Here is a 26,898-nt window from a genome sequence, read left to right as displayed (position 1 = left end):
ACATATGCAATATCACTTTTTTTTTTCCTTAGAGTTATTATTTTCTCCAAGGCTATTTACCAGACACTGAAGTCACAGTCCAATGAGCTAATTTAAGAAAGAAACTCAGAGCACAGAATGCTCAGTTCCACAGAATTCCAACACACAAGTCTAACTTATTACTGTATCACAGCTAGCTCTACCATGACCTGTAAATGGCATGAAGTAAAAAAAAAAAAAAAAAAAGCATGTGAAACAACCTTAATTATAAAAATAAAATGTATTTAAATTATATACACAGAGTACACAATATATTTACTATTACATACAAAATCTGCTTCTCAACTGGAAAGTTTTTTGTACAGTAGAAACAGTGTAAGTCCCCATTTTATTTTTTTGATCCTAAGCCTCTACTTGTTTCCCTCCCACAATTGGGCTGGGTCTTACAACCCATATGCACATTAATTACAGCATTTATTTTTCCCTAAAAAGCTGTTATTAAGCTAACAGTGTATCTAAAAAGTATTATTAACTTAAATTCAAAAACACTTAATAGTTGAGATGAGTAAAAGGTTTTAATGTCTTTTTTTACTTTATCAGCATTATGTCCTTTATTCCATATGTACTACATGCCCAGTCTTTCTTATATTCCTTGTGATCTTGAAATGGAAACCATGTCCTGTTAATGAACATGCTCCTCTCTGCTTTTTCATCAGAAATCCACAAATTAGATAAAGCATTTTGTTATTTTCCTTGGAGCAATATGTTTCAAATTAAGCCCAGCCTCCCAGGTTTCATAGTTTAGGTAGCTAAGATACATGCAGATGAAAAGTAAAAAAACTAAATCAATTATTTGTTTTTCTACCTACCACGTAACTATTTTAAATAATTTTCTTAGGTACTTAGTTATGGTCATGACATCATAAAGAGTCCTAATTTGTCTTTAATAAGCAACCCCTATTTACATGTATTTGAAAAACTGCCTCATGATACTGACAGAGCTATAGTATTAAATACAAAGATGAATAAATGGTGTGAGTGCAAAACAGTGTATTCAACTCCAATCTGACTCAAAGGCTTATACATCCATTTCAGCACTGGAAACAATTTCACTATAGAATACAAAAGGAAAATGAGAGAACAATATACAAATTTTTGTGGGATGATAATTTTGCGTAGATATCACAAGATCATTATCACCTATTAAAAATAAATACACTGTTTGTTTGTTAGGTAATTCTGAAATTGTTTCCATTTTGGAGTTGGCAGAAGATACTGGTCCTCACATAGCAGCTGCCAGTGCTCTGTTCTCATGTGCTTTATATAGTACAGTAAGTATACAAAAGCCTCTGAGCCATTCCAGTATTCCCACTGCTCTGGTAAATGAGAGACAAGTTGTAGGCAATATCTCTTCGCAAGTCTAACTGGTCAACTTCTATACCCTAGGGAGAAAAAGATACATTTATGTTTAATATTTCCAGCTATTGACCAGGACAATTTTAAGGCAAATTAATAGTTTTATAAGGGTAAGTTTTCAAAAGCTATGAAAGCTCATATACTAAATAAATTTATAAAACTATGCATATTCCTTGGATGTATCATCAAGTATTTTAACTGTCTAACTAGTAATTTAAAGTCTCACCCACAAGCTACAGCAGAATAAACTCCAGATGAATTTAGGATTTAAGAGTAAAAAACAATGAAACCATAAAAGAAAAAAAAATGGGGTAATATAATCTTGGTTAGGAAAGGCCCTTTTTATGATAGCAAATGACCAGATGGGAAAACAATACCTACATTATATATGGAAAGGTATATAAAACATAGGTTTAGGAGGGATACACCAAATTTTCTATAAAGATTACTTCAGGGGTATTATAGTTTTTCCCACATAAATAACAAATCAATGAATTCAATGGAATAGATGAGACCTATGTTTCCAATCTTTCTCAATACAAAAACTTTGGGTCAACTGAAAGAAAATCTGCAACAATTAAACATGATACCTATAAAGCTCAAGTATAAGCTGTAACAATAGTTATGAAATAACACTATATAAATATAAACAACTTTTAATAAACCTGTTACGTGTATTTGAAAAACTGCTTCAAGTAATATTGACAGGGCTATAGTATTAAATGCAAAGATGAGTAAGTGGTGTGAGTAAAAAATAGTGTTTTTATACATATAAAAATATAAATATATGTGAATATGCATATACACATATTTATACATATATAAATATATGTATGTATAAATATGTGTATGAAATACATATATATGTGTGGGTCAAGATGGCCAGGGGGAGACCTATGTTAATTTGATCTAAATAATTATAGCTTGCTTGGCTCTGAGTACACTGAAGTTTATACACTGAACTATATTATTGGTACAGTTAATTAGAAATCAAGTGGCAACAGGAGGCCTAAGGTAAAGACCATCCGAGAGCTCAGTAACACCAGGGAACACCTCGGGGTGGTTGCAGAGCTGGCAATACTGCTCTGGTCCCACGAATGCCTTTAACATGGAGACTGCATGAGGGCCTCATAAAGAGGGCTTATGCAAAGATCTCTGAGAAGGGAGGTGACCTCTGCTTACAAGATCTGGGAGAATCTTTGCAGATGGGAACTGGCAAGGAGGAAAAAGCCTTACAGGGGGCAGAGATCACGAAACACTTCAGGCTCTGCCTGGGTTCTCGGAATATGGAGTGATTTTAATTGTTCTATGTCCTCAATGCTCAGGAGATAAAAGCCCCTTGATGCACTGAGTGTGGTCTGACCCCTCATCCACTATACTTCTGATGTAGCCGCACCCTGATACCAACGGGTGATAAACTCAGAGTACTAGTTTTTAGCATGTCTTAGAAGGATCTCAAATGCTCTCCCTGCCCAGCTATCTTACCTACCCCTTCACCCTCCCCTTCCATGCCCTTGAGATCAATGAGATTATACACATAATAAAAGTGTTTGGAGCCCAGAGCTTGGGGCCAATGCGTTTCCCACGTTGTGTTGGTCCCCTGGACCCATGCTGTACATTCTACTCTTATGTCTCTGTCTTTATTTCCTTTTCTCAATCCTTCGTCACCTTCGGGACTGAGGGCACCCACAAATGGGTAAATACATACTATTTATATATGTATTTCATACGTATATGTTGGGGCTGGTTCCTGACATATATGTATAAAATACATATATAAATAGTATATATTTTATACATTTATATAAAACAGCATCACTATAAAAATATATATTCATTTGTTTAAACTGAGTAATGGTAATAGAAAACAAATGTGAGAGAATACAGGGATTAAGAGTTTAAAATTTTTTTCTAATACAGTGCCATGTTAAAATACATTTAAAGATTAACATATTTCTGGTCAAGTCATAAGGCTCAGATATCAAAGACCTACCTATTACTGAAAAGAATTATGTAAATATACTAAATAGGAGAAAATATATTTTAATACAAGCTATTTATAATACAAGCTATAATTTACTGTCTGGACTTAGCTAACTGCACTTATCTTCAGACAGATGAAATGAAGTGTCTCAGTTTTAAAAATGTACAATACCTCTACCACAAGTGGAGGGAGCTCCAGGGCCTTCTGATAATAGTGGATTGCAAGATGAATCAGCCCCAACTGATGAAGACCACGGCCCAAATTGTAGAATGATTCCTGGCAGGGCCCACGTAAACTGAGGTATCGATTAAGAAAGGAAAAGCCCTAAACAAAAAGAAGAAGATAAACAATTCAATATTTCACTGATTTGACAACTATGTATTAGACCACTGTATAACCAAGTGGTGAAAATACAAACATTTTTTAAAAAACATATCTGCTTAGTATCCTATTACTGTGTAGTAGTACAGTGTAGTTAGGTGTCAATATTATAGCTCTTCTCAAGATGTAAGAATTTTTTTTAGCTAGGGATAAATATTCACAGAAAACAGCCAAATGTTACAACTAGCTACCAGAAATTCATAAACGACAAGTACACAATACTTTTAAAAAATAATTTCAAGTTGGCTTGTGCCATTGTAGGCCAATAAACTTTCTGATGTGAGATTCATGCCTAAAAGCTTGAGCAAGATACAGAATAATGATAATTTACAAAGGTTTCCTCTCAGGAGCAAATGTACTTGAGTATACTTAACCTTTTAGGGTAAATTTTACCTTTTATATTACCTCTTAACCCAAAAAACTGGATTTTTTTCCTCCCGAAAGCTTCTGACTCAAAGACTTTATGGAGAAACTATTTCAGAGCACAGCTACAATGATGCTGGCTCCCTGTGGGTCACAGAGTCCAAAAAGCAACTTGTTTTTTCACTTCTTCCCTATTCACTGTCCCTTTTAATAGAGCTTCAGCTTTTATCATCCACTGAAATTACAAATTGCAAAGGTCCAAGAGTCCTAATTAAGTAATCAAATATATTACTAGATAATAAATCAACTATTTATGATATATAAAATTAATTATTCTCTAGATGATCTGCTATATAATAAGTGATCACAAATTTTCCTTTATAAATAGGTAAATAATAACAAAAAGTAATGAATTATTTTGAATGAATGCATTTTAGGGGTAGCAGTACTCATGTTCAGTATACAAATCATACTTTCTGCATAATAAAAGAACCTATTTGTGTGACTATTATAACCTCTATTCCACTGAAACACAGTACCAGCAGATTATTCGACTATTAATCACAGAGAAATATCAAGTCTTCATATTTTAAAATGACAAATGTAAAGATAAAATATGACAAAAAAGGAATAGTAATCTCAGATGAATTGTTGTAATGCAATGAACTTGTAGGTCTTCTAACACAATAATGGAATTACTTGCCTTTAAGAAATTTTTAACAAATTTAAGAAGATAATCTCCTTGACAGTTGAAATAATATTTAGTGATTTTAAAAACTAGACGGTGTGGGCAGCCACTTTATTTATAGGTACGATGAATTACCAAGTTAAAAAGTTGCAAAAATAATGACAAAAGCACATCTTTTTTTTTTTTTTTTTTTTGAGATGGAGTCTCGCTCTGTTGCCCAGGAGTGCAGTGGCGTAATCTTGGCTCACTGCAACCTCCACTTCCTGGGTTCAAGCAATTCTCCTGCCTCAGCCTCCTAAGCTTGGATTACAGGCCCATGCCACCATGCCTGGCTCATTTTTGTGTTTTTAGTGGAGATGGGGTTTCACCATTTTGGCCAGGCTGGTCTCATACTCCTGACCTCACGTGATCCACCCGCCTTGGCCACCCAAAGTGCTGGGATTACAGGCGAAAACCACCACGACTGCCCCAAAATTATGTTACCTTTCAAACATTTAAATCATCATTAAAGGGCCCAATGTACTCACTGTCTATCTAATATTAAATAAAGGTAGACATAAGGAAATGAATGATTTTACTTTTAATACAACATAAAGGTAAGAAAGATAATAAACCATAAAAAAAATTTTTTTTAGGTAGTATAATACAAAACTAACTATAGTCCCATAGCAGGAAGAAAGAAAAGAGAAATTAAAACAATTTCAGGAATGATGTTATTTACAATAAAATCTGCTTCTCAGAAACTTTATGGAAAATGTTTAACATACACAAGAGATTAGTCCAATGAACTTCCATATACTCATTACCTCTTGTTTCATCTCTACCTCCAACCATTTGAAGGCTGCTATTTAACTATAAAAGTAATCTGAAATTTAGCTTCCATATTATATGAATGTTTGTCCTACCAGGCCAAAAAAACTGCATATTTTACATATTTAATGAGTTAATCTATAAAATGTTCTCATCAATTTTTACCAGAATTTTATGAGGACAAGAAATTCTGCCTGCGTACTCACTCACTGCTGTGTCCCAGTTCCTAGCACATAATGAGTGCTCAATATGTTTAATTTATACGCAATCCTACATTACTTAGTATAGCAAACAGTATCCATTAAGGAAGAAAAAGAAGCTTTCAGGAAAAGGTAGAATATAAAAAAAAGGAAAAATTTACAAATTTTTGTTTTTCAGGATTTTTAAATTTTCAAATATACAACAGTATAGAGACCATCTCAGTGAACCGCATACCTAGTTTCAACTATTAATATTATTACCATTTTAATGTAGGCTTTATTTTAATCATTTTACTTTAAAAGAAACAAAAAGCCCCTTACTAGACCCTGCTACTCCATTCAAGTCAACGTTTCCTTTCCTTTCTCACCTACGATTTAATAAAAGACATATCTATACAACAGCATATTTTAGAAACATCAAACACATAAAAATGAAATCACGAAACAAAAGTGCTGAAGGCAGAGTAGTGAACAAGACAGACAATATATCTGACCTCTTGGACTTTATTTTCATTAGAGGAGACAAGCTATTAAAAAAGTAAACAAGGGGACTTCCAGCAAGATGGCCAAATAGGAACAGCCCCAGTCTACAACTCCCAGAGAGATCGACGCAAAAGGTGGGTGATATCTGCATTTCCAACTGTGGTACCTGGTTCATCTCATTGGGACTGGTTGGGCAGTGGGTGCAACCCACAGAGGGTAAGCTGAAGCAGGGTGGGATATTGCCTCACCTGAGAAGTGCAAGGGGTCAGGGAATTTCCTCTCATAGCCAAGGGAAGCCATTAGGAACTGTACCATGCACTCCGGCCCAGATACTATGCTTTTCCCACGGTTGTTGCAACCCACAGACCAGGAGATTCCCTCTGCTGCCTACACCACCAGGGCCCTGGGTTTTAAGCACAAAACTGGGAAGCCATTTGGGCAGACACCGAGCTAGCTACAGGAGTTTTTTCTTTCATACCCCAGTGGCACCTAGAATGCCAACAAGACAGAACACTTCACTCTCCTGGAAAGGGGGCTGAAGCCAGGGAGCCAAATTGTCTGGCTTGGCAGGTCCCACCCCCACAGAGCCCTGCAAGCTAAGATCCACTGGCTTGAAATTCTCACTGCCAGCAAAGCAGTCTGAGCTCCACCTGGGATGCTCGAGCTTCATGAGGGGAGGGGCGTCTGCCATTGCTAAAACTGGAGTAGGCAGTTTTCCCCTTATAGTGTAAACAAAGCTGCAGGGAAGTTCAAACTGGGTGGAGCCCAACACAGCTCAGCAAGGCCACTTCAGCCAGACTGCCTCTCCTCTCTGGGCACAGCATCTCTGAAAAAAAGGCAGCAGCCCCAGTCAGGGACTTATAGATAAAACCCCCATCTCCCTGGGACAGAGCACCTGTGGGAAGGGGCAGTTGCAGGCGCAGCTTCAGCAGACTTAAACATCCCTGCCTCATAGCGCTGCAAAGAGCAGCGGATCTCACGGCACAGCATTTGAGCTCTGCTAAGGGACAGACTGCCTCAAGTGGGTTCCTGACCCCCGTGTACCCTAACTAGGAGACACCTCCCAGTAGAAGCCAACAGACACCTCAAATAGGAGAGCTCTGGCTAGCATCTGGTGGGTGCCCCTCTAGAACGAAGCTTCCAGAGGAAGGAACAGGCAGCAACCTGCTGTTCTGCAGCCTCCACTGGTGTTACCCAGGCAAACAGGGTCTGCAGTGGACTTCCAGAAAACTCCAGCAGACCTGCAACAGAGGGGCCTGTTAGAAGGAAAACTAACAAACAGAAAGGAATAGTAGCAACATCAACAAAAACGACGTTCACTCGGAGACCTCATCCAAAGGTCACCAACTTCAAAGACCAAAGGTAGATAAATCCGCGAAGATGGGGAGAAACCAGCGCAAAAAGGCTGAAAATTCCAAAAACCAGAACACCTCTTCTCCTCCAAAGGATTACAACTCCTTGCCAGCAAGGGAACAAAATTGAACGGAGAATGAGTTTGACAATTGAAAGAAGTAGGCTTCAGAAGGTGGGTAATAACAAACTCCTCTGAGCTAAAGGAGCATGTTCTAACCCAATGCAAGTAAACTAAGAACGTTGAAAAAAGGTTAGACAAATTGCTAACTAGAATAACCAGTTTAGAGAAGAACATAAGTGACCTGATGGAGCTGAAAAATACAGCATGAGAACTTCGTGAAGCATACACAAGTATCAATAGCTGAATTGATCAAGCGGAAGAAAGGATATCAGAGACTGAAGGTCAACTCAGTGAAATAAAGTGAGAAGACAAGATTAGAGAAAAAAGAGTGAAAAGAAATGAACAAATCCTCCAAGAAATATGGGACTATGTGAAAGAACCAAATCTACGTTTGATTGGTGTACCTGAAAGTGACTGGGAGAATGGAACCAAGTTGGAAAACACTCTTCAGGATATTATCCAGGAAAACTTCCCCAACGTAGCAAAGCAGGCCAATATTTAAATTCAGGAAATACAGAGAACACCACAAAGATACTCCTCAAGAAGAGCAACCCCAAGACACATAATCGTCAGATTCACACTAACGTTAAAATGAAGGAAAAAATGTTAAGGGCAGCAAGACAAAAAGGTCAGGTTATTCACAAAGGGACACCCATCAGACTCACAGCGGACCTCCTGGCAGAAACCCTACAAGCCAGAAGAGAGTAGGGGCCAATATTTAACATTCTTAAAGAAAAGAATTTTCAACCCAGAATTTCATATCCAGCCAAACTAAGCTTCATAAGTGGAGGAGAAATAAAACCCTTTACAGACAAACAAATGCTGAGAGATTTTGTCACCACCAGGCCTGAATTACAAGACCTCCTGAAAGAAGCACTAAATATGGAAAGAAACAACCGGTATGAGCCACTGCAAAAACATACCAAATTGTAAAGACCATTGACGCTATGAAGAAACTGCATCAACTAATTGGCAAAATAACCAGCTAACCTCATAATGACAGGATCAAATTCACACATAACAATATTAACCTTAAATATAAATGGGCTACATGCCCCAATTAAAAGACACAGACTGGCCAAGTGGATAAAGAATCAAGACCCATCAGTGTGCTGTATTCAGGAGACCCATCTCACATGCAAAGACACACATAGGCTCAAAATAAAGGGATGGAGGAATATGTGCCAAGCAAATGGAAAGCAAAAAAAGCAGGGGTTGCAATCTTAGTCTCTGATAAAACAGACTTTAAACCAACAAAGATCAAAAGAGACAAAGAAGGGCACTATGTAACAGTAAAGGCATCAATGCAACGAGAAGAGCTAATAATCCTAAGTATATATACACCCAATACTGGAGCACCCAGATTCATAAAGCAAGTTCTTAGAGACCTACAAAGAGACGTTGACTCCCACACAATAACAGTGGGAGGCTTAACACCCCACGGTCAATATTAGATCAGCAAGACAGAAAATTAACAAAGATATCCAGGACTTGAATTCAGCCCTGGCCCAAGTGGACCTAATAGACATCTACAGAATTCTCCACATAATATCAGCAAAATACACATTTTTCTCAGCACCACATCACACTTATTCTAAAATTGACCACATAATTGGAAGTAAAACACTCCTCAGCAAATGCAAAAGAACAAAAATAAGTCTCTCAGACCACAGTGCAATCAAATTAGAACTCAGAATTAAGAAACTCACTTAAAACCGCACAACTACATGGAAACTGAACAACCTGCTCCTGAATGACTACTGGGTAAATAATGAAATTAAGGCACAAATAAAGATGTTCTTTGAAACCAATAAGAACAAAGACACAACATACCAGAATCTCTGGGACACATTTAAAGCAGTATGTGGAGGGAAATTTATAGCACTAAAAGCCCACAAGAGAAAGCAGAAAAGATCTAAAATCAACCCCTAAACATCACAATTATAAAAGAACTAGAGAAGCAAGAGCAAATAAATTCAAAAGCTAGCAGAAGACAAGAAATAACTAAGATCAGAGCAGAACTAAAAGGGACAGAGACACGAAAAACCTTTCTAAAAAATCAACAAATCCAGGAGCTGGTTATTTGAAAAGATCAACAAAATAGACCACTAGCCAGACAAAGAAGAAAAGAGAGAAGAATAAAATAGATGCAATAAAAAATGATAAAGGGGATATCACCACCAATCTCACAGAAATACAAACTGCCATCAGAAAATACTATGAACACCTCTATGCAAATAAACTAGAAACTCTAGAAGAAATCGATAAATTCCTGGACACATACACCCTCCCAAGACTAAACAAGGCAGAAAAGGAGTCAAATCTCTGAACAGACCAATAACAAGGTCTGAAATTGAGGCAGTAATTAATAGCCTACTAACCAAAAAAAGTCCAGGACTAGACAGATTCACAGCCGAGTTCTATCAAAGGTACAGAGAAGCTGATACCATTCCTTCTGAAACGACTCCAGACAACAGAAAAAGAAGGAATCCTCCCTAACTCACTTTCTGAGAACAGCATCATCCTGATACCAAAACCTGACACAACAAAAAAAAATTTCAGGCCAATATCCCTGATGAGCATCGATGTGAAAATCCTCAGTAAAATACTGGCAAACCGAATCCAGCCACACATCAAAAAGCTTATCCACCATGATCAAGTTGGTTTCATCCCTGGGATGCAAGGCTGGTTCAACATATGCAAATCAATAAACGTAATTCATCACATACATGATTATCTCAATAGATGCAGAAAAAGCCTTCAACAAAATTCAGCAGCCCTTCAGGATAGAAACTGTCAATAAACTAGGTATTGATGGAATGTATTTCAAAATAATAAAAGAGCTATTTATGACAAACTCACAGCCAATATCATACTGAATAGGCAAAAAGTGGAAGCATTCCCTTTAAAAACCAGGACAAGAAAGGATGCCTTCTCTCACCACTTCTATTCAACATAGTATTGGAAATTCTGGCCAGTGCAATCAGGCAAGTGAAAGAAATAAAAGGTATTCAGTTAGGAAAAGAGGAAGTAAAATTGTCTGTTTGCAGATGACATGATTGTATATTTAGAAAACCTCATCGTCTCAGTTCAAAATCTCCTTAAGATGATAAGCAACTTCAGCAAAGTCTCAGGATACAAAATCAATGTGCAAATATCACAAGCATTCCTATACACCAATAACAGACTTAAAGAGAGCCAAATCATGAGTGAACTCTCATTCACAATTGCTACAAAGAGAATAATTTACCTAGGAATACAATTAACAAGGGATGTGAAGGACCACTTCAAGGAGAACTACAAACTACTGCTCAAGGAAATAAGAGAGGACACAAACAAATGGAAAAACATTCCATGCACATGGATAGGAAGAATCGATATCCATTTGGGTGTATTTGGCTATACACCCAAAGTAATTTACAGATTCAGTGTTATCCCTATCAAGCTACCATTGACTTTCTTCACAGAATTGGAAAAAACTACTTTAAATTTCATATGGAGCCAAAAGCCCTCATAGCCAAGACAATCCTAAGCAAAAAGAACAAAGCTGGCGGCATCACACTACCTGACTTCAAACTATACTACAAGCCTACAGTAACAAAAACAGCATGGTACCGGTACCAAAACAGATATATAGACCAATGGTACAGAACAGAATAGGCCTCAGAAATACCACCACACATCTGTAACCATCTGATCTTTGACATTCCTGCCAAAAATAAGCAATGGGGAAAGGATTCCCTATTCAATAAATGGTGTTGGGAAAACTGGCTAGCCATATGCAGAAAGCTGAAACTGGATCCCTTCTTTACATCTTAGACAAAAATTAAGATGGCTTAAAGACTTAAAAGTAAAACCTAAAACCATAAAAATCCTAGTAGAAAACCTAGGCAATACCATTCAGGGTACAGGCATGGGCAAAGACTTCATGATTAAAACACCAAAAGCAATGGCAACAAAAGCCAAAATTGAAAAATGGGATCTAACTGAAATAAAGAGCTTCTGCACAGCAAAAGAAGCCATCATCAGAGTGAACAGGCAGCCTACAGAATGGGAGAAAATTTTTGCAATCTATCCATCTGACAAAAAGCCATTCTCCAGAATCTACAAAGAACTGAAACAAATTTACAAGAAAAAAAACCCCATCAAAAAGTGGGCAAATGATATGAACAGGCACTTCTCAAGACATTTATGCAGCCAACAAACATATGAAAAAAAGCTCATCATCACTGGTTATTAGAGAAATGCAAATCAAAACCATAATGAGATGCCATCTCATGCCAATCAGAATGGCAATCATAAAGTCAGGAAACAACAGATGCTGGGGAGGATTTGGAGAAATAGGAATGCTTTTACACTGTTGGTGGGATTGTAAATTAGTCCAACCATTGTGGAAGACTGTGGCGATTCCTCAAGGATCTAGAAATAGAAATACCATTTAACCCAGCAATCCCATTACTAATACCCAAAGGATCATAGATCATTCTATTACAAAGACACATGCACGCATATTTTTATTGTGGCACTGTTCATAAAGCAAGACTTGGAACCAAACAAAATGCCCATCAGTGACAGACTGGATAAAGAAAATGTGGCACATACACACCATGGAATACTATGCAGTCATACAAAAGGATGAGTTCAGCTGGACACAGTGGCTCATGCCTATAATCCCAGCACTTTAGGAGGCCGAGGCAGGTGGATCACAAGGTCAAAAGATCAAGACCATCCTGGCCAACATGGTGAAACCCAGTCTCTACTAAAAATATAAAAATTAGCCAGGCGTGGTGGCACGCACCGCTACCTGGGAGGCTGAGGTGGAAGAATCGCTTGGACCTGGGAGGCAGAGGTTGCACTGAGTTGAAATTGCACCACTGCGCTCCAGCCTGGTGACAGAGTAAGACTCTGTCTCAAAAAAAAAAAAAAAAAAAAAAAGATGAGTTCGTGTCCTTTGCAGGGACATGGATGAAGCTGGAAACCTTCATTTTCAGCAAACTGACACAAGAACAGAAATCCAAATACTGCATGTTCTCACTCATAAGTGGGAGTTGAACAATGAGAACACATGGACACAGGGAGGGGAACATCACACACTGGGGCCTGTTGGGAGGTTGGGAGCTAGGGGAGGGATAGCATTAAGAGAAATACCCAATGTAGATGACAGGTTGATGGGTGCATGAAACCATGATGGCACATGTATACCTATGTAACAAACCTCCATATTCTGCAAGTGTACCCCGGAATTTAAAGTATAATTTTAAAAAAAGTAAACAAGAACATGAAGTAATTTTTCAAATTATTATAAAAACCACAAAGAAAATTTGAAAAGAATAATTTGTTGGTGATGCTGTAAGGAAACAGTCACAGTCATATTACTGGTTGTATTATTATATATTTTTTAAAACTAAATTAAATGAATCTTCAGTATCTAAGATGGCTAGAGACCTTGGGGCACCAGACTATAAGGACGCTTTCCAGTGCATTCCTCCAGATTCTACCTGTGTCTTTGTCCCTGAGGATCTGGCTGTGTACCTTTCCTATATTGCTGTAATAAGTCTTAACCACATGTATAACTATATGCTGAGTGCTGAACATAAAGTGTTGAGGACTCCCGTCATGTGTACTGAGCATTGTGTATTACTTTTGAAGCAGGATTTTTAAAGAAGTATTAAGTATATTAATTTTTAAGAAACAGTCAAATAATGAGAAATTCAAATAATTACCTGTACAATAAGAGCATGTCTCCGTAACACATACTTCTGAGATGCCATATGAATAAAGGTTAGGCCTATACAGAGGCTATAGAGAGGTTCATCAGGGTGAGTGCGAAAGGCTTGCACATATTGTCCTGGAAAACGAGCAGTGGTGTCAGACCGTGTGACAAGAACAGAGTTCTTATTTCTTCACCACTTTTAAGGCTAAATAAACATACTGATTTTAACATATACAAGGTGTACATTCTATCTTAAATATCAACCAGACACCTATTAATTTGAATTTTAAAACAATGTATAAAATATAAGTTCCCCATGAATGTATCCTGACCATGAAGATTAATATGAATAACTAAATTAACTTTTTCTAGGCACAGTTACACGTTTCCATGTAAAGTAATACTTCCAAAATAAACAATTTATCATAATAAATAATCGTCTATTTTATGACCTTAAATCTATTTGGAAAGGAATGGAGGGTATGTGTTTTGGTGAACATTTTTATATATTCAGTTGATCTGTTTTATAAATTCAAATGTGGTAGATCATGGAGGTGAGAAGAGGAAAGTTTTGTTTTGTTTTTTAGACTATGGTGTTGTTTTCCCAAATGTAGCAACTATTTTGTATCCAGTAACAGAATAAGAATTTGGGGTTTTATGAATTACATGTATTCCATATATAGAATCATCTCATGTCAAAAGCCTAATCATATGCAGTAGGGGAATTTAAGCAAGTTTTTCTCATAAAGGAATAAGATATAATATATCACATATAGATTAAAACTGTATTCCTTCTGGCTTCTATTCTGGAAGGAACGGCACCACAGAATCTCTTAGGCAGCAAAGATGGTAGACTGCCATTTGTCTATCATTTTAACCTTTTGTAAAAGTTTCTAATATAGGAAAATAAATATTTATATTTTCTTAATCTGAAACAATTCCACAAAGCACACACAACATCTGATGTTTGAGGTTACTGGATGAACAATTATAAAAAACACCAGCCATATACAAATAATCATGAAAGTATTAAATAGCCAAAAACCATAGTTTACTCATAAGAACTAAATCTAGCAACACCAACTTTTAGGCAGTAGGACATACATGCCTAATTTTAAGTTTAAAGATTTGGTTAGGTATTTTTCCACTTGTTTGCTTCTTAATTTTTTTTTAAAGGAGAGTCTGCATGTAATACTTATTTACTTCTGATTCCTTATTACAGAAATTCTTTATTATAAATGATTAATGAAGTTTCCTTAAGTTTAATTAGAAGTAGTAAGCATCGCATAAATAAATCTTAATATAGCCTTATCTCCTAAAGGAATGAATTTTCAGCAAATCTTGAATATGTTTTGCATTATAGCAAATTAAAATCAGGTGGCAAAAGCATCCATAATTAATGAAAGTCATTTTAAAAATAAATAGGCCTAAACAGGGAGAACTGACCTTTAAAATGAATTATAAGACCTATATAAGCCTTTTACAACCAAAGCTTAATAAGAATAAATATTAGTATTAGTAATTACCATTTTTGCTATTATATCCACTTACTATATGTGCCAGGCACTGTTTTAAGTTCTCTATATTGACTCAGTTAATTTTCACAATACTCTACAAAGTAGGTCCAATTATTATCTCCATTTTAGAGATAAACAAACTGAGGCAGGAGGAGGTAGAATAATTTGTCACAGTGAGGCTGCTAATTAACCCAGACAGTTCCACTGCAGAGGCTAGGCTCTTCACCACACTAGTTATGCTTGACAAAGTCACATGCCAGGACACTTACCAAGCGCATGCTTAAAACTACCAGATACAAATGCATTGTGTCCGTTTAAGACACATAGGGCATGATTTTCTGGGTTTTTCAGCATCAAACGGAGACAGAAGCGATGATGTCGTACATCTTGGGAGTGCATGGTAACTTGATTGAAAATGTTCCAGAGCTGGGGTTTATTGACATTTTCCATTACCATTATCCTAAAATTGCAGGAAGAGGGTGAAGGGTAAAATAATGTAAAAATCTTCCTGATTTCTAAAAATAAAACCCTTCAGTGCTGTCCTACCAGCACTGAAATGTACCATCCTCCAACAAGGAAAAGCAGACAGTTTCAATCTATTTAAAGCAAAACTCTCCTACGCAATGAAAGATTTTTCCCAGGAAACGCTGCTTAAGTTAGTATATCTACATCTTATTTCTACTTTCAACAGAACTTTTAAACTAAAACAGAAGCAAGTGGCTTAGGTTTCACTTTTTCTCTCCCTGCCCACTATAGCTGCAGTACTGAATAATAACTCATAGTATTTGCCAGGCATTGTTAAAAGGCGTTATTTATATATAACTCCTTTAACTTTCATTTAACCCTAAGAGATCATAGTATTATGATGTCCTTTTATAAGTGGAGACTGTAGCACTTGAGATTACCTAAGTAGCCTAAGGTCACGCAGCCAATAAGTGTCAGGGCTGGGATTTGAACCCAGAAAGTCTGGCCCTAGAGTGAATGCTCTCATATACTGCCTCTGAGAATCACCAACGAACTGAATTAAACACTTTATTGTTTAATAGTAGAGCCAAAAATAAAGTAGCTTCTAAATCAAAGTAAATATACTTACTCTATTAAAGAATCTAATTGAAATAAATAACTGGGAACTCACCTGATATAGTTGTATGCCTTTCTGAAATTTTTGTCCAGAATTGCAGCAGACAGACCAAAGTATTCTAGTTCTTTGCGTTTCTGCCTGTCATCGTAAAATGAGTAATATTCCAATGAAGAATCTACAAGCAACTCGGCCTCTTGAAATCGGGATAGGTCACATAAGGAGTATATGGCCTTCAACAGAAGGTTCCACCAGTCATCCTTTGTCAAGACGCTTGTAAGCACAGCAAATATTGCTAAAATGAGACCAATGAAAACCAGTTAGGACACTGTATTTCCAGAAACAGCAGTATTAGAAAAATTCACATCATCAATTTTAAGAGAAGCTTAATAACCATGAGCCTAAATTGTTGCCAGTGCTCTCCTGACAAAGATGAGAAGGGGTAGTTGGTTGCTTACACTCCTTCAATACTACCCCTTTCTACTCTTCCAGTTTAACAATCTGCAATGCCAGGCATCTGAATCAGACTTGTTCTCTACAAGTTCCAGCTAATCCCATCTGCATTTCTCCATGCTGGCTAGGATATATCTCCTCCAGGGCAGAATATGTTTACTTTCTATGACTGCAGTCCCATAAAGAAGCGGTCACCAACCTTTTTGGCACCAAGGACCAGTTTCATGCAAGGCAATTTTTCCATGGACCAGGGGTGAAAAGGATGGTTTCAGGATAATTCAAGCACATTGTATTTATTGTGCACTTTATTTCAATTATTATTATGTTGTAACATATAATGAAATAATTGTACAACTCACCAAAATGTAGAATCAGTGGGAGCCCTGAGCTTATTTTCCTACTACTAGACAGTCCCATCTGGGGGTGATGAGAGAGAGTGACAGACCATCAGACATTAGATTCTCATAAAAAGCGTGCAACCTAGATCCCTTGCATGGGCAGTTTACAATAGGGTTTGCGCTCCTATGAGAATCTAATGCTGCCACTGACCTGACAGGACAGGGAGCTCAGGTGGTGATGTTTGCTTGCCTACCCACTGCTCACCTCCTTCTGTGCGGCCCAGTCCCTTGTAGGCCACAGACTGGTATCAGGGTTGGGGACCCCAGTGATAGAGGGTTACAGACACACAGGCATTCAAATGTTTGCTCAGCAAATGATTTCAAATTCATACTTTGAGAATCAAGTTGTTTTTGATCTTTTTCTGATCTCAATTTTCTCTGCCTTAAAATGTCCCTTTAACAACCTCTTTCTCTTCCTTAGTTCTCTGTAAAAAGCCTCCCTTTTATAGCCCTTAAGAAGTATCAAAAGTCATAAAAAATTTTACTGTCTTTGATTCAATAATTTTCCTTCTGAGAATCTATCCTAAACAATCAAAATATGAACAAATCTGTATGTATGAAAATGCTACTACATTATTGGTTATAAAAGAAAATTATCAAAAGTGATCATAGGCCAAAAAATAAGAAAATGATTAAATAAATTATGGAATGTAATAACCTTAAATATAATAATTATGAAGAGAACAAAGCAAGATGATAAAATATCTATGAGAAAACATAAAGTGAAAATATTAGGGTACAAAGTTTCATGTAACATAAATAGGCTTAGTTTATCCTATCCTGGTACACCAGTGTAATGTGATCCTTATCATGATAAAATTTAAAACAACAAAATTTAAGAGCCTAAGAAAAACTAACCATGAACCCCCAATGAGGAATCACTGAATGAAAACAGGCAGATCACATAGAAAGAAAAATATAAGGAAACATGGTTCAAAACACAAGCTGCATAGGTAGAAGCTGTTATCTTTTAAAGTTGTATTACTTGAGACTGGGTCACAGCAACTTATTTTCAGAGTTTCTATGACTATTGCTACAGTTGTTAAAAGTTATGTAATAGAGAATGGAATATATTTAAGTGAAGTCTCTGGACAAATAATCTATACTGTCATCTAATCTTCACAAATTTCTTAAAATATATTTTCTTTTTAAAAAGTAAAATGAAAAGTTTTGTTTTACTTCTTTCACAGATCCAAGCAGATGCTTTCCTTTTTAAGTATTTGCATTTAGCCTTTCCTTTTTAACACCAAATGTGTTTATTACCCTTGAGAGATTTAGATTAGGAAATTTCATTTTATTTGAAAAGGATATTACTGTCCAATGTTACTTCATGAGTCTTTTTCAATTAAGCCACATTTTATATAATATAATGCAAATGAAGTAATTACCTTTTGCATCACAATTTGCTGACTCTTGGTCATTGCTGTCTGATATTTTGTCTCTCGATACTTTAATAAGATAGAGATGCCTCTCTCCAGATTTGGAACTGGATATCAAACAGACTTGGGCTCGATTCATTGCTACCTGAATTCAAGATGAAAATTTCAGATTTTTTAAATGATAATTTTTTTGTTTAGAGATAAAGTCTTGCTATGTTGGCTTAGGCTAGATTTGAACTCCTAGGCTTAAGCAATCCTCTCACCTCAGCCTCCCAAGTAGCTGGGACCACAGGCATATGCCACCATACCCAGCTGTAAACAATAATTTTCTAAAGAAAACCTATTGGTCACAGGTGTCACAAGTGTGACTGAAAGCTCCCTTAGTAAGAAAAAAAGAAACCAAATTACTACATTAAAAAACTAAATTAGAATGAACTTTTTTTTTTCTTACCGAAGGAATTTTGGGTCACATTCCTCACCTCAGAAAGAAAAAAAGCAATTCACATTAACATTATAACATGTATACATACACACCCCAGAGATACACCCACAGAGCTACCTCCCTGCAAATAAGCCAGAATCAGAAAGAATATTAGATCTGGAAAATACTTTTGCAAAGTGAGTAATTTTGGCTCATAGTACTGTCTACTGGGCACATATCTGATAGCACTATGGTGCTCAGTTTTCTAAATATGTACTAGGGAAGATTTTCACTTAAGCTATTGTCAAGAACTTTTAGTCACATGCCAGTAAACTCTAGCTTTTTTGTTTTTATCCGATTTCACTTTTAAAGTCTGAGTTTAATGTAGTAAAACAATTATAAAGTAGTATAATCTATGTTTAAATAAAACAGTAAACATTTAAAAAGTCATCAAGACTAACATAAAGAAAGATCATTACCCACCTTTAAAAGCATGGCTAACATAGTAAGTAAGGTATCCACATAACCATACATTTTTCCTTGTGAAAACAATAGAGTAGAACGATGAAGCAATAACTTCAGTTCCTAAACAAATAAGCACAAGATAATGAGCCTAACAAGATTCCTTTTCCATAAATTGTTTTATTTGCATAGAAACATTTTTCAAAATGAAACTTTAAGAACATTTGCATTTTTCAGAATAATTAAGCGCCAGTATTTTAAAAACTACAATTTATAATAAGTGGCTGCAACCTAACACTTTAAATTATTTTTCAAAAACACTGAATTTAATACACTAAAATAAAATTTTGGATGTAAGCTATAGAGACTCCTTAACTGAGGAGAAAGTTCTAAAATATAATGTACCAAGAAAAACTTCCCTCTATGTGACATGACCCACCTGTTGTGCAGCATTTGCATCCTGTGCTAAAGTATCTGGATCATACATTGGTTCCAGAGCTTCCAGAGCTTTCTCAGGCCGGCCCAGCTGCTGCTGAAGGGTAGAAAGTGAAATCCTTGCATCCAAATGGAGTGGGGCCAGATCAACCACCTTGCCGTAGCTTTCGGCAGCTCGTTCCATATAGCCTAAGGCTTTTAAACATTCTAAGACGATTTTAAAAAAAAGTGTTAAGTGTGAACTACAGATTTGTAAACTGGTCAAAGTGACCTTTCCATTTGAAAAGAAATATAGCAATATAAAAATTATAACAAGAAATTACTATGTATTTCTAGTACTCTGAAACATCTATCCCTAATCTCTATCTATTAATCAGTCAATCTCTCTAATAAATTTAAATTGCTATAAGTAATAATCAGGTATACATATAATTTTGGGTTCTGCTTTATTCACTGAGCATTAAACACTGACTTCATTGGCATTTTGAATGGTTACATAAAAATCAAATTTTTACTCTAATAAATAATACTGCAGTAAACATCTTCACATATATAAACCAGAGCACACAATTGGCAGACTGGTAACCCACAGGTATGTTTTATTAGGCCACAATGCTTTTAAAAACTATTAACATCCTATATTTCTTAAAATTAGGATTTTAATAAAATCCAGGGTACCAGAGTCTTTTGAAAATTCTGTATTTGGCACCAGTGGGTGCCCCATTCCCACATGGCACATCAGTCCAAGCAGAGAAACTGTCCTTTACAAAGGGCTCATCAGTTCCCACCTCTCCCTAGCATTCTCTCTCCCACTTCACTCATTTGTGTTACATGCCAGGCTCCCAAGTTTTGTGATCCTCAATATAAACTACTTCCTTTCATCTCACTCAATTACTTCCTGGTACGTTCTCACAAGTGAGGTTACTGGGCCCTATTTCTCAAACTTTATCCCCAATCAATCAATACATTCAACCATTTAAACCTGAAAATAAGTCTCTGTAAGCATTTCTTCTTTCCATCCTTTTCACTGCATTGTATCTCCTAAATATTTTTGCCTCCAGTTGCTATCTCAAATCTCTCCTGACCATCAGGTTTAGGTTAAATTTTGATAATAATGGAAGAGCATTAATATGAATGGACCATCACAATGACATCACAATTTCTTACATTTACTTATTTTTCACTTTTAAAAACATTTTGTTATTTTGTTATTATGCTACAAGCACTGAATTCCTCTAATTATCTTTATATTTATACTGATCCCAAATTTCTTTATGATTTTTAGATGACTCTCAGATTTTACCTTCCATTCATCTCAAGCCACATGGGCTCAAAATGGAAATAGCATTTAACAGAATCATGATTAAATAGGATTTTTAAAGTGTACACCATTAGTAACAAAGGAGCAGTTTCAGTATCACAGCCCTAATCAGAAAGGCAATAAAAACTCAAGTAACCTGCTCATGTCTTTAAAATTCAAATCTTACAAATAATGCAACTTTTTATGATGGTATTACATTTGTATTCTTATTCATTCATCTAAACAGAAAATTGTTATCTTAATCATTAAGTGCTCTCTTTCCTAGTTCATATCTGTGATGTGAGTGCACTATTACCCCAAAATGCCAATCAATGCTTCTCTAGTTATAGCGAACTTTCTGTCATCATGTAATACTTAAGAGCCATTAGAGCTTTCTGCCATCACGCAGAATTTGAAACTAAGACTATTTGATTTTTAATGTGTCTTTCATGTTGACTCAATAATACTTTTTGCTTTCATGTATTTCTTCAAAAGATGTAATCATGTTTCTTAAGCTATCTTTTCTAATCTAAATCATTCACTTCAGATTACTGTGGACTTAAGCACAGTGTAATAAATGGCTGATAAAACCCAATTTTGAGCGTGTGTGGCTCAAAGAGCATTGAAAAATACATTAATTTTTCCCAAAATAACATATTAAATATAAGTCTGTAAAACCTCTTCAAAAGTAGATTTTGCCCCCAAGTCTGACAATCCTGTGCTAGAAACCAGAGCCTATGGTTAAGACAAGTTCAAGACAGGCATTTAAGGGACATGTGAGTCCTACTTCACTCTGTTATCATTAAGTAAATCATTCCTCCAAAGCATTAGTGATGGAGAAATCACTTAGTAGCCTAGCAAGAAAATTTAAAATACTGACTTTCAAAAACTGCCCTGAAACCAGAAATACTTGCACTTAAAAGTGTTACCTGCATGACGAAGCCAAACTACTGCAAGGTTGTATCTTTCAGAGCAAACAAGAGCACTGAGGAGGGGAAGTGCAGAGTTATATTCACCAACATCCAGAAAAGCTTCAGCAACATCTAGGTATAGGTCTCCCATATCTTCAGGATTCTGTTCTACTAGTGTTGTCAAGAGAGGCTAGACCACAAATAAAAGCCTGAAGTTAAACATTTATTACAAACCTGCACATCTATCTGTAGCTTTTCTCCCCCGTCTTGCTCTGTCACCCAAGCTGGAGTGCAGTGGCGCAATCTTGCTTACTGCAACTTCAACCCACTGGGTTCAAATGATTCTCGTGCCTCAGCTTCCCAAGCAGCTAGGATTACAGATGCGCACCACCAGGACGGGCTAATTTTTGTATGTTTAGTTGAGACGGGCCAGGCTAGTCTTAAACTGGCCTCAAGTGATCTACCCGCCTCAGCCCCCTAGGTTCAAGTGATTTTCATGCCTCACCTTCCCGAGTAGCTGGGATTATAGATGCACACCACCAAGCAGGGGTAATTTTTGTATGTTTAGTTGAGATGGGGCCAGTCTCAAACTCCTGGCCTCAAGTGATATACCTGCCTCAACCTCCCAAAGTCTACATTTTTCTTTTTAACCTACATATCAGTTATATGAGGCAAGCTGAAAAGAAGCAAGGCTTAACAAAACCAGGTTTAGTCATTTTTCTGTCCACTTCTGCATCTTTATTTTTAAAAACTCATACCCATTAAACACATTTTGTGGATCTGTTTAGAGGCAGGCATTGCAAGAACTAAGACACAGCTGATCTGTTTTGCTCTTCCTCTAACCAACACCCCGTGCCTCAGGGCTTCTGTGTTTTTGGAAAGCTGTTTCCTTAGATATCCCCATGGTTTACTTCCTCACTTCCTTCAGGTCATTATTCAAATGTCACTTTTTTTTTTTTTGAGACAGGGTCTGCAGTCTCTACCTCCTGGGTTCAAGCAATCCTCCCACCTCAACCTCCCAAGTAGCTGGCACTACAGGTGTGCACCACCACACCCAGCTAAATTTTTTGTATTTTCTGTAGACATAGGGTTTCACCATGTTGCCCAGGCTGGACCTGAATGCCTGAGTTCAAGAGATCTGCCTGCCTAAACCTCCCAAATGCTGGGATTATAAGTGTATGCTGTGGCACGCAGCCAAATGTCACCTGATCCCCTACTGAAAACTGCAACTTTCCCCTGCTCCCAATATTCCTTATTTTCTTCCTTGTTTGATTTTTTTCCCAGAACACTTAATCACCAGACAATGTCCTGTATGTTATGTATTTATTTTATTCATTATCTAATCCCATTAAAACAAAAAAGGCATCCTGACTCATGAGGGTACAGATTTGTACATTTTACTCAATGTCTTATTCTAAGGTCCACAAAGTATACTTGGTCCAAAGTCAGCAAATAAGAATAACTGTCAGAATTATTACTAATGATCTAACTGTCTAAGGACAATCTCAAATTCTGATCTTTAGATTGTTATTTTAAAAGAAAAATAAATTACTATAAGCCCAATTCCAAAACAATTTTAGTTTTTATAAGATATTCCTACAAAATTATTTAATGCTTATTGTTACCTCCCTAATTATTAAGAAATGTGAAATTCTAGGGTCAAGTTATATAATTTCTTGACATCTAAAGAAAACAGATGGTGCATGTGATCTGAAGTATCTCAAGTGCAGATCTTGTTACATACATTAAGTGGTTCAAGGATGTTGAGATGTACAAGGCAGACCATCAGCTTCACTGTGATATCTATTGGCACGCCATCAGGTATAGTGCAGGTAACATTCTCAGGAGCTGGGGAATAGACAGACAAGAAGCAGTTCCTATATGCAAACTTAAGATGTGTATCTTCTATGTAAGATCTCATTTATTTCATTCAAAGCAAATGATTCCACAGTCAATTCTTAGTGTGGCCAATTCCATTAATAAGTTCTTCTATCTCTTTCAGTCTGTCCTTTGGCAGCAAGTATGCTTCCTATTCTATTTCTAATACCTTACATACTTAACCAAAACATACTCTCGCATCTTCTACTAAACTACAGAGAACTAAAATGACAAAAACAATGAGGATGTATGAACCTTCTCTTTTTTTTTCTTGAATTGAAAGGTCTCTTTTTTTTTTGAAATGGAGTCTTGCTCTGTCACCCAGGCTGGAGTGCAGTGTTGTGATCTCAGCTCACTGTAACCTCCACCTCCCAGGTTCAAGCAGTTCTCTGCCTCAGCCTCCCAAGTAGCTAAGATCACAGGCACCCACCACCATGCCCAGCTAATTTTTGTATTTTTAGTAGAAACAGGGTTTCACCGTCTTGGCCAAGCTGGTCTTGAACTGCTGACCTCGTGATCCACTCACCTCAGCCTCCCAAAGTGCTGGGATTACAGGCATGAGCCACTGCGCCCAACCGAAAAGTCACTTTTTAGTGTTCACTAGAAACAGGCTAAGAAAAGGATAAAATAATACTGTGTTGTTTTCTAAAACCTCATTACAGCAAAATAATTTTTAAAGCCCTGGGAAATTAAAGGAATTTTTATCCACATTTAAAATATTTTGCAAAGTCTAATAAGTTTACATATTATATGCAAATAATACACTATTTTATATAAGGGATTTAAGTATCCAAGGATTTTGGTATAAGGGGTTTCCTGGAGCCAATCTCTCATGAACACTGAGGGGAAACTATATTGCCTAAAATTACCAAGTTATAGAAGGATTTGGACAAGTTTAAGAGACTTTTTATCACTGAGCTCTGAGACAATAACTGATATGAGAAATCCAGCTGAGATATTCAGTCTGCTCAACAAGAGAGCAGAATTTACCTAACATGTAAATTTACTCACACTAAGCCCTAAGCTCCATGAGGGCAAGAACCATGTCTAACTCAAGGCTATATCCACAGCATATTTCTTCTGTAGACAGTAGCTAAGGTCTGAGTGAGGACTAAACACAATGCAGTAATTTTAATGAGCCTTTGACTTTATTAAAATGGGATTCTATCTTTATCATGTAGGGGTTCTATATTCCAACTCCATCACTTTGATTTTCTTTCTGAAATGCCGTTTGCTAACAGTCTGAATGTTGGTGTCTCACCAAAATTCCTGTATCGAAACCTAACCCCCATGGTGAAGTTATTAAGAGGTGGGTTTTTGGGAGGTGATTAGGTGGATGGGATTTGTGCCCTTGTAAAAGAGGTCTCTTGTTTGTTACTTTTGCCACATGAGGACACAGCAAGAAGGCACCATCTATGAGAAAAGGGCCCTCACCAGACACCAAATCTGCTGGTGCCTTGGACTTCCTAATCTCTCAAACTGTGAGCAATAAATTTCTGTTGTTTATAAATTACCCAGTCTCAGGTATTTTGTTATAGAAGTCCAAACAGACTAAGTCCAATAAAATATATCTATGTGTTTTACCTTTCAGCAAGAAAGGTAAGTTACAGTATATGAAATACTTTAAATCTCAGCATAGGTCTTAAAGATACAGTATGTACAGATGTGTAAGTCAGAAACCTTGCTTTCATATCAAATCACAAAGTAAAACACAACCTTTGTTGAATACAAGATTATGCCTAAAATCAAGTGATTCAGGAAAGCTGAAATTTTGTTGCAGGCAGATGCAAACAAACAAACAAACAAAAAATAGTCACAATCTCAGTATGAGACAAGGCAAAATTCAGACCAACTACATTTAAAAAGGTAAGAAGGTCACTTTCCTAATGCTACAGGGCAGTGCTACTCAGACTATAGTCTGGGACCTGTGCAGGTCCACAAACTGTTACCAGTTCAATCAGGTAAGTATGGAGATTGAGAGTATTTAGATACTTTAATGGCAATTTGATAATGCCAAGGAAGGTAATATATATATTTATAGCCCCTACAGCTTACATATTATTAACTAACATTTAACAACACTATCTTTTAAAAAGCTTGTCTTTGTGTCACTGATACTATATTCTCCTGAATTCTCATCAGGTCTTTCACATTTAGAAGAATTTAAAAATGTGACCGTCAATAGGCAATACATAATCTACCAATAAATGGTCTCATTTTTAAAAATGCATACTAGAAACTACCCTTGCTCACTTTGGATTTGTTTTAATCTCCCAGTCTTTTGGACATATCTTTTTCTTTAAAGTTATTTCATCAATTCTAAGCTGCCAGATTTCAGATCTAAGATGCACCATTATTTTGCATACTAAAAAATAAAAAGCCACTACTTAAACTCTAACCTGTTGTTGATTTATGTTAATATGTTCTAGGGAGAGAGGGAGGGAGGAAGGGAGGATAAAATCTATTAAACAACAAAATGATTATATATACAATTAAAACTTGAACAGAACTTGGTATTTTTCAAAACAAAGGACGGCAATAATTTTAACACAATTAAGAAGAAAAATCTTAATCAGAAATTCACACCGCCCTGATCACTCAACAGTGCTCATTCAAGCAGTGCTCCCACACCCTGTGACTCAGTCTGGATCACACTCCCCATGCTGTCTGCTTAAACTGGGCCTCTATAAACATCTTCTGATCCTTCTATACTGCCCTTTTCTATTTTCCCATAACATCAACTGTGCTACAGAAATTATCACACAAGTCTTAAACTGGATACACTTCATTTGAACGCCTCTTCCACCTCCACTTCCTTGAGAGTAGCAAATGTTATACTCATCTGTGTATTCTCCACACACCCAGCAGTCCCTTACAAGAAACTTATTGAACTGAGTTTCCCTTCCTCAACAACTTTCCACTTCAACATTTATCTGTCCCATATCTCACCTTGGGCTTACTCTCTATGAATTAGCACATGCTGGCTTGTATAAGTGAATTACTACTCATCATTAGGATGGATCATATTTTAAATAACAGTTTTTGTTTCCGAATAATTATGCCTTAGCCCAAAGGATTACATAATGACAGAATTTTTAGGCATCATGACAGGCCATGGAGGGAGTTCTGAAGCACGCAGGACTCAGTACCAACTCACTTGCCCCTTCCACAGAGT

General features: G+C 36.6%; 1 protein-coding gene across 2 annotated transcripts in view; it reads right to left on the bottom strand.

Annotated features, from left to right (window-relative positions):
• Nucleotides 1-240: 240 nt before the first annotated feature.
• The window catches only part of GTF3C3 (general transcription factor IIIC subunit 3), a 42,548-nt gene continuing 15,890 nt past the window's right edge, over nucleotides 241-26,898 (bottom strand). For both annotated transcript variants that reach the window (XM_012454055.2, XM_064373216.1), the window contains exons 9-18: nucleotides 23,590-23,693; nucleotides 21,864-22,035; nucleotides 19,639-19,841; nucleotides 19,221-19,322; nucleotides 18,326-18,461; nucleotides 16,144-16,381; nucleotides 15,278-15,468; nucleotides 13,502-13,626; nucleotides 3,551-3,703; nucleotides 241-1,421 (exon numbers count right to left, since the gene is read on the bottom strand). In XM_012454055.2, coding sequence (XP_012309478.1) covers nucleotides 1,299-1,421; nucleotides 3,551-3,703; nucleotides 13,502-13,626; nucleotides 15,278-15,468; nucleotides 16,144-16,381; nucleotides 18,326-18,461; nucleotides 19,221-19,322; nucleotides 19,639-19,841; nucleotides 21,864-22,035; nucleotides 23,590-23,693 — 1,547 coding nt within the window. In that variant the 3' untranslated portion in view covers nucleotides 241-1,298. The remainder of the gene's footprint in view (nucleotides 1,422-3,550; nucleotides 3,704-13,501; nucleotides 13,627-15,277; nucleotides 15,469-16,143; nucleotides 16,382-18,325; nucleotides 18,462-19,220; nucleotides 19,323-19,638; nucleotides 19,842-21,863; nucleotides 22,036-23,589; nucleotides 23,694-26,898) is intronic.

Source organism: Aotus nancymaae, unplaced genomic scaffold, assembly GCF_030222135.1.
Source record: "Aotus nancymaae isolate 86718 unplaced genomic scaffold, 86718_ANA_hifiasm-v0.15.2.pri h1tg000008l, whole genome shotgun sequence".
Lineage (NCBI taxonomy): Eukaryota > Metazoa > Chordata > Mammalia > Primates > Aotidae > Aotus > Aotus nancymaae.
Note: the sequence above shows the minus strand (reverse complement) of the source record. Positions and strands in the feature narration are given on the sequence as shown.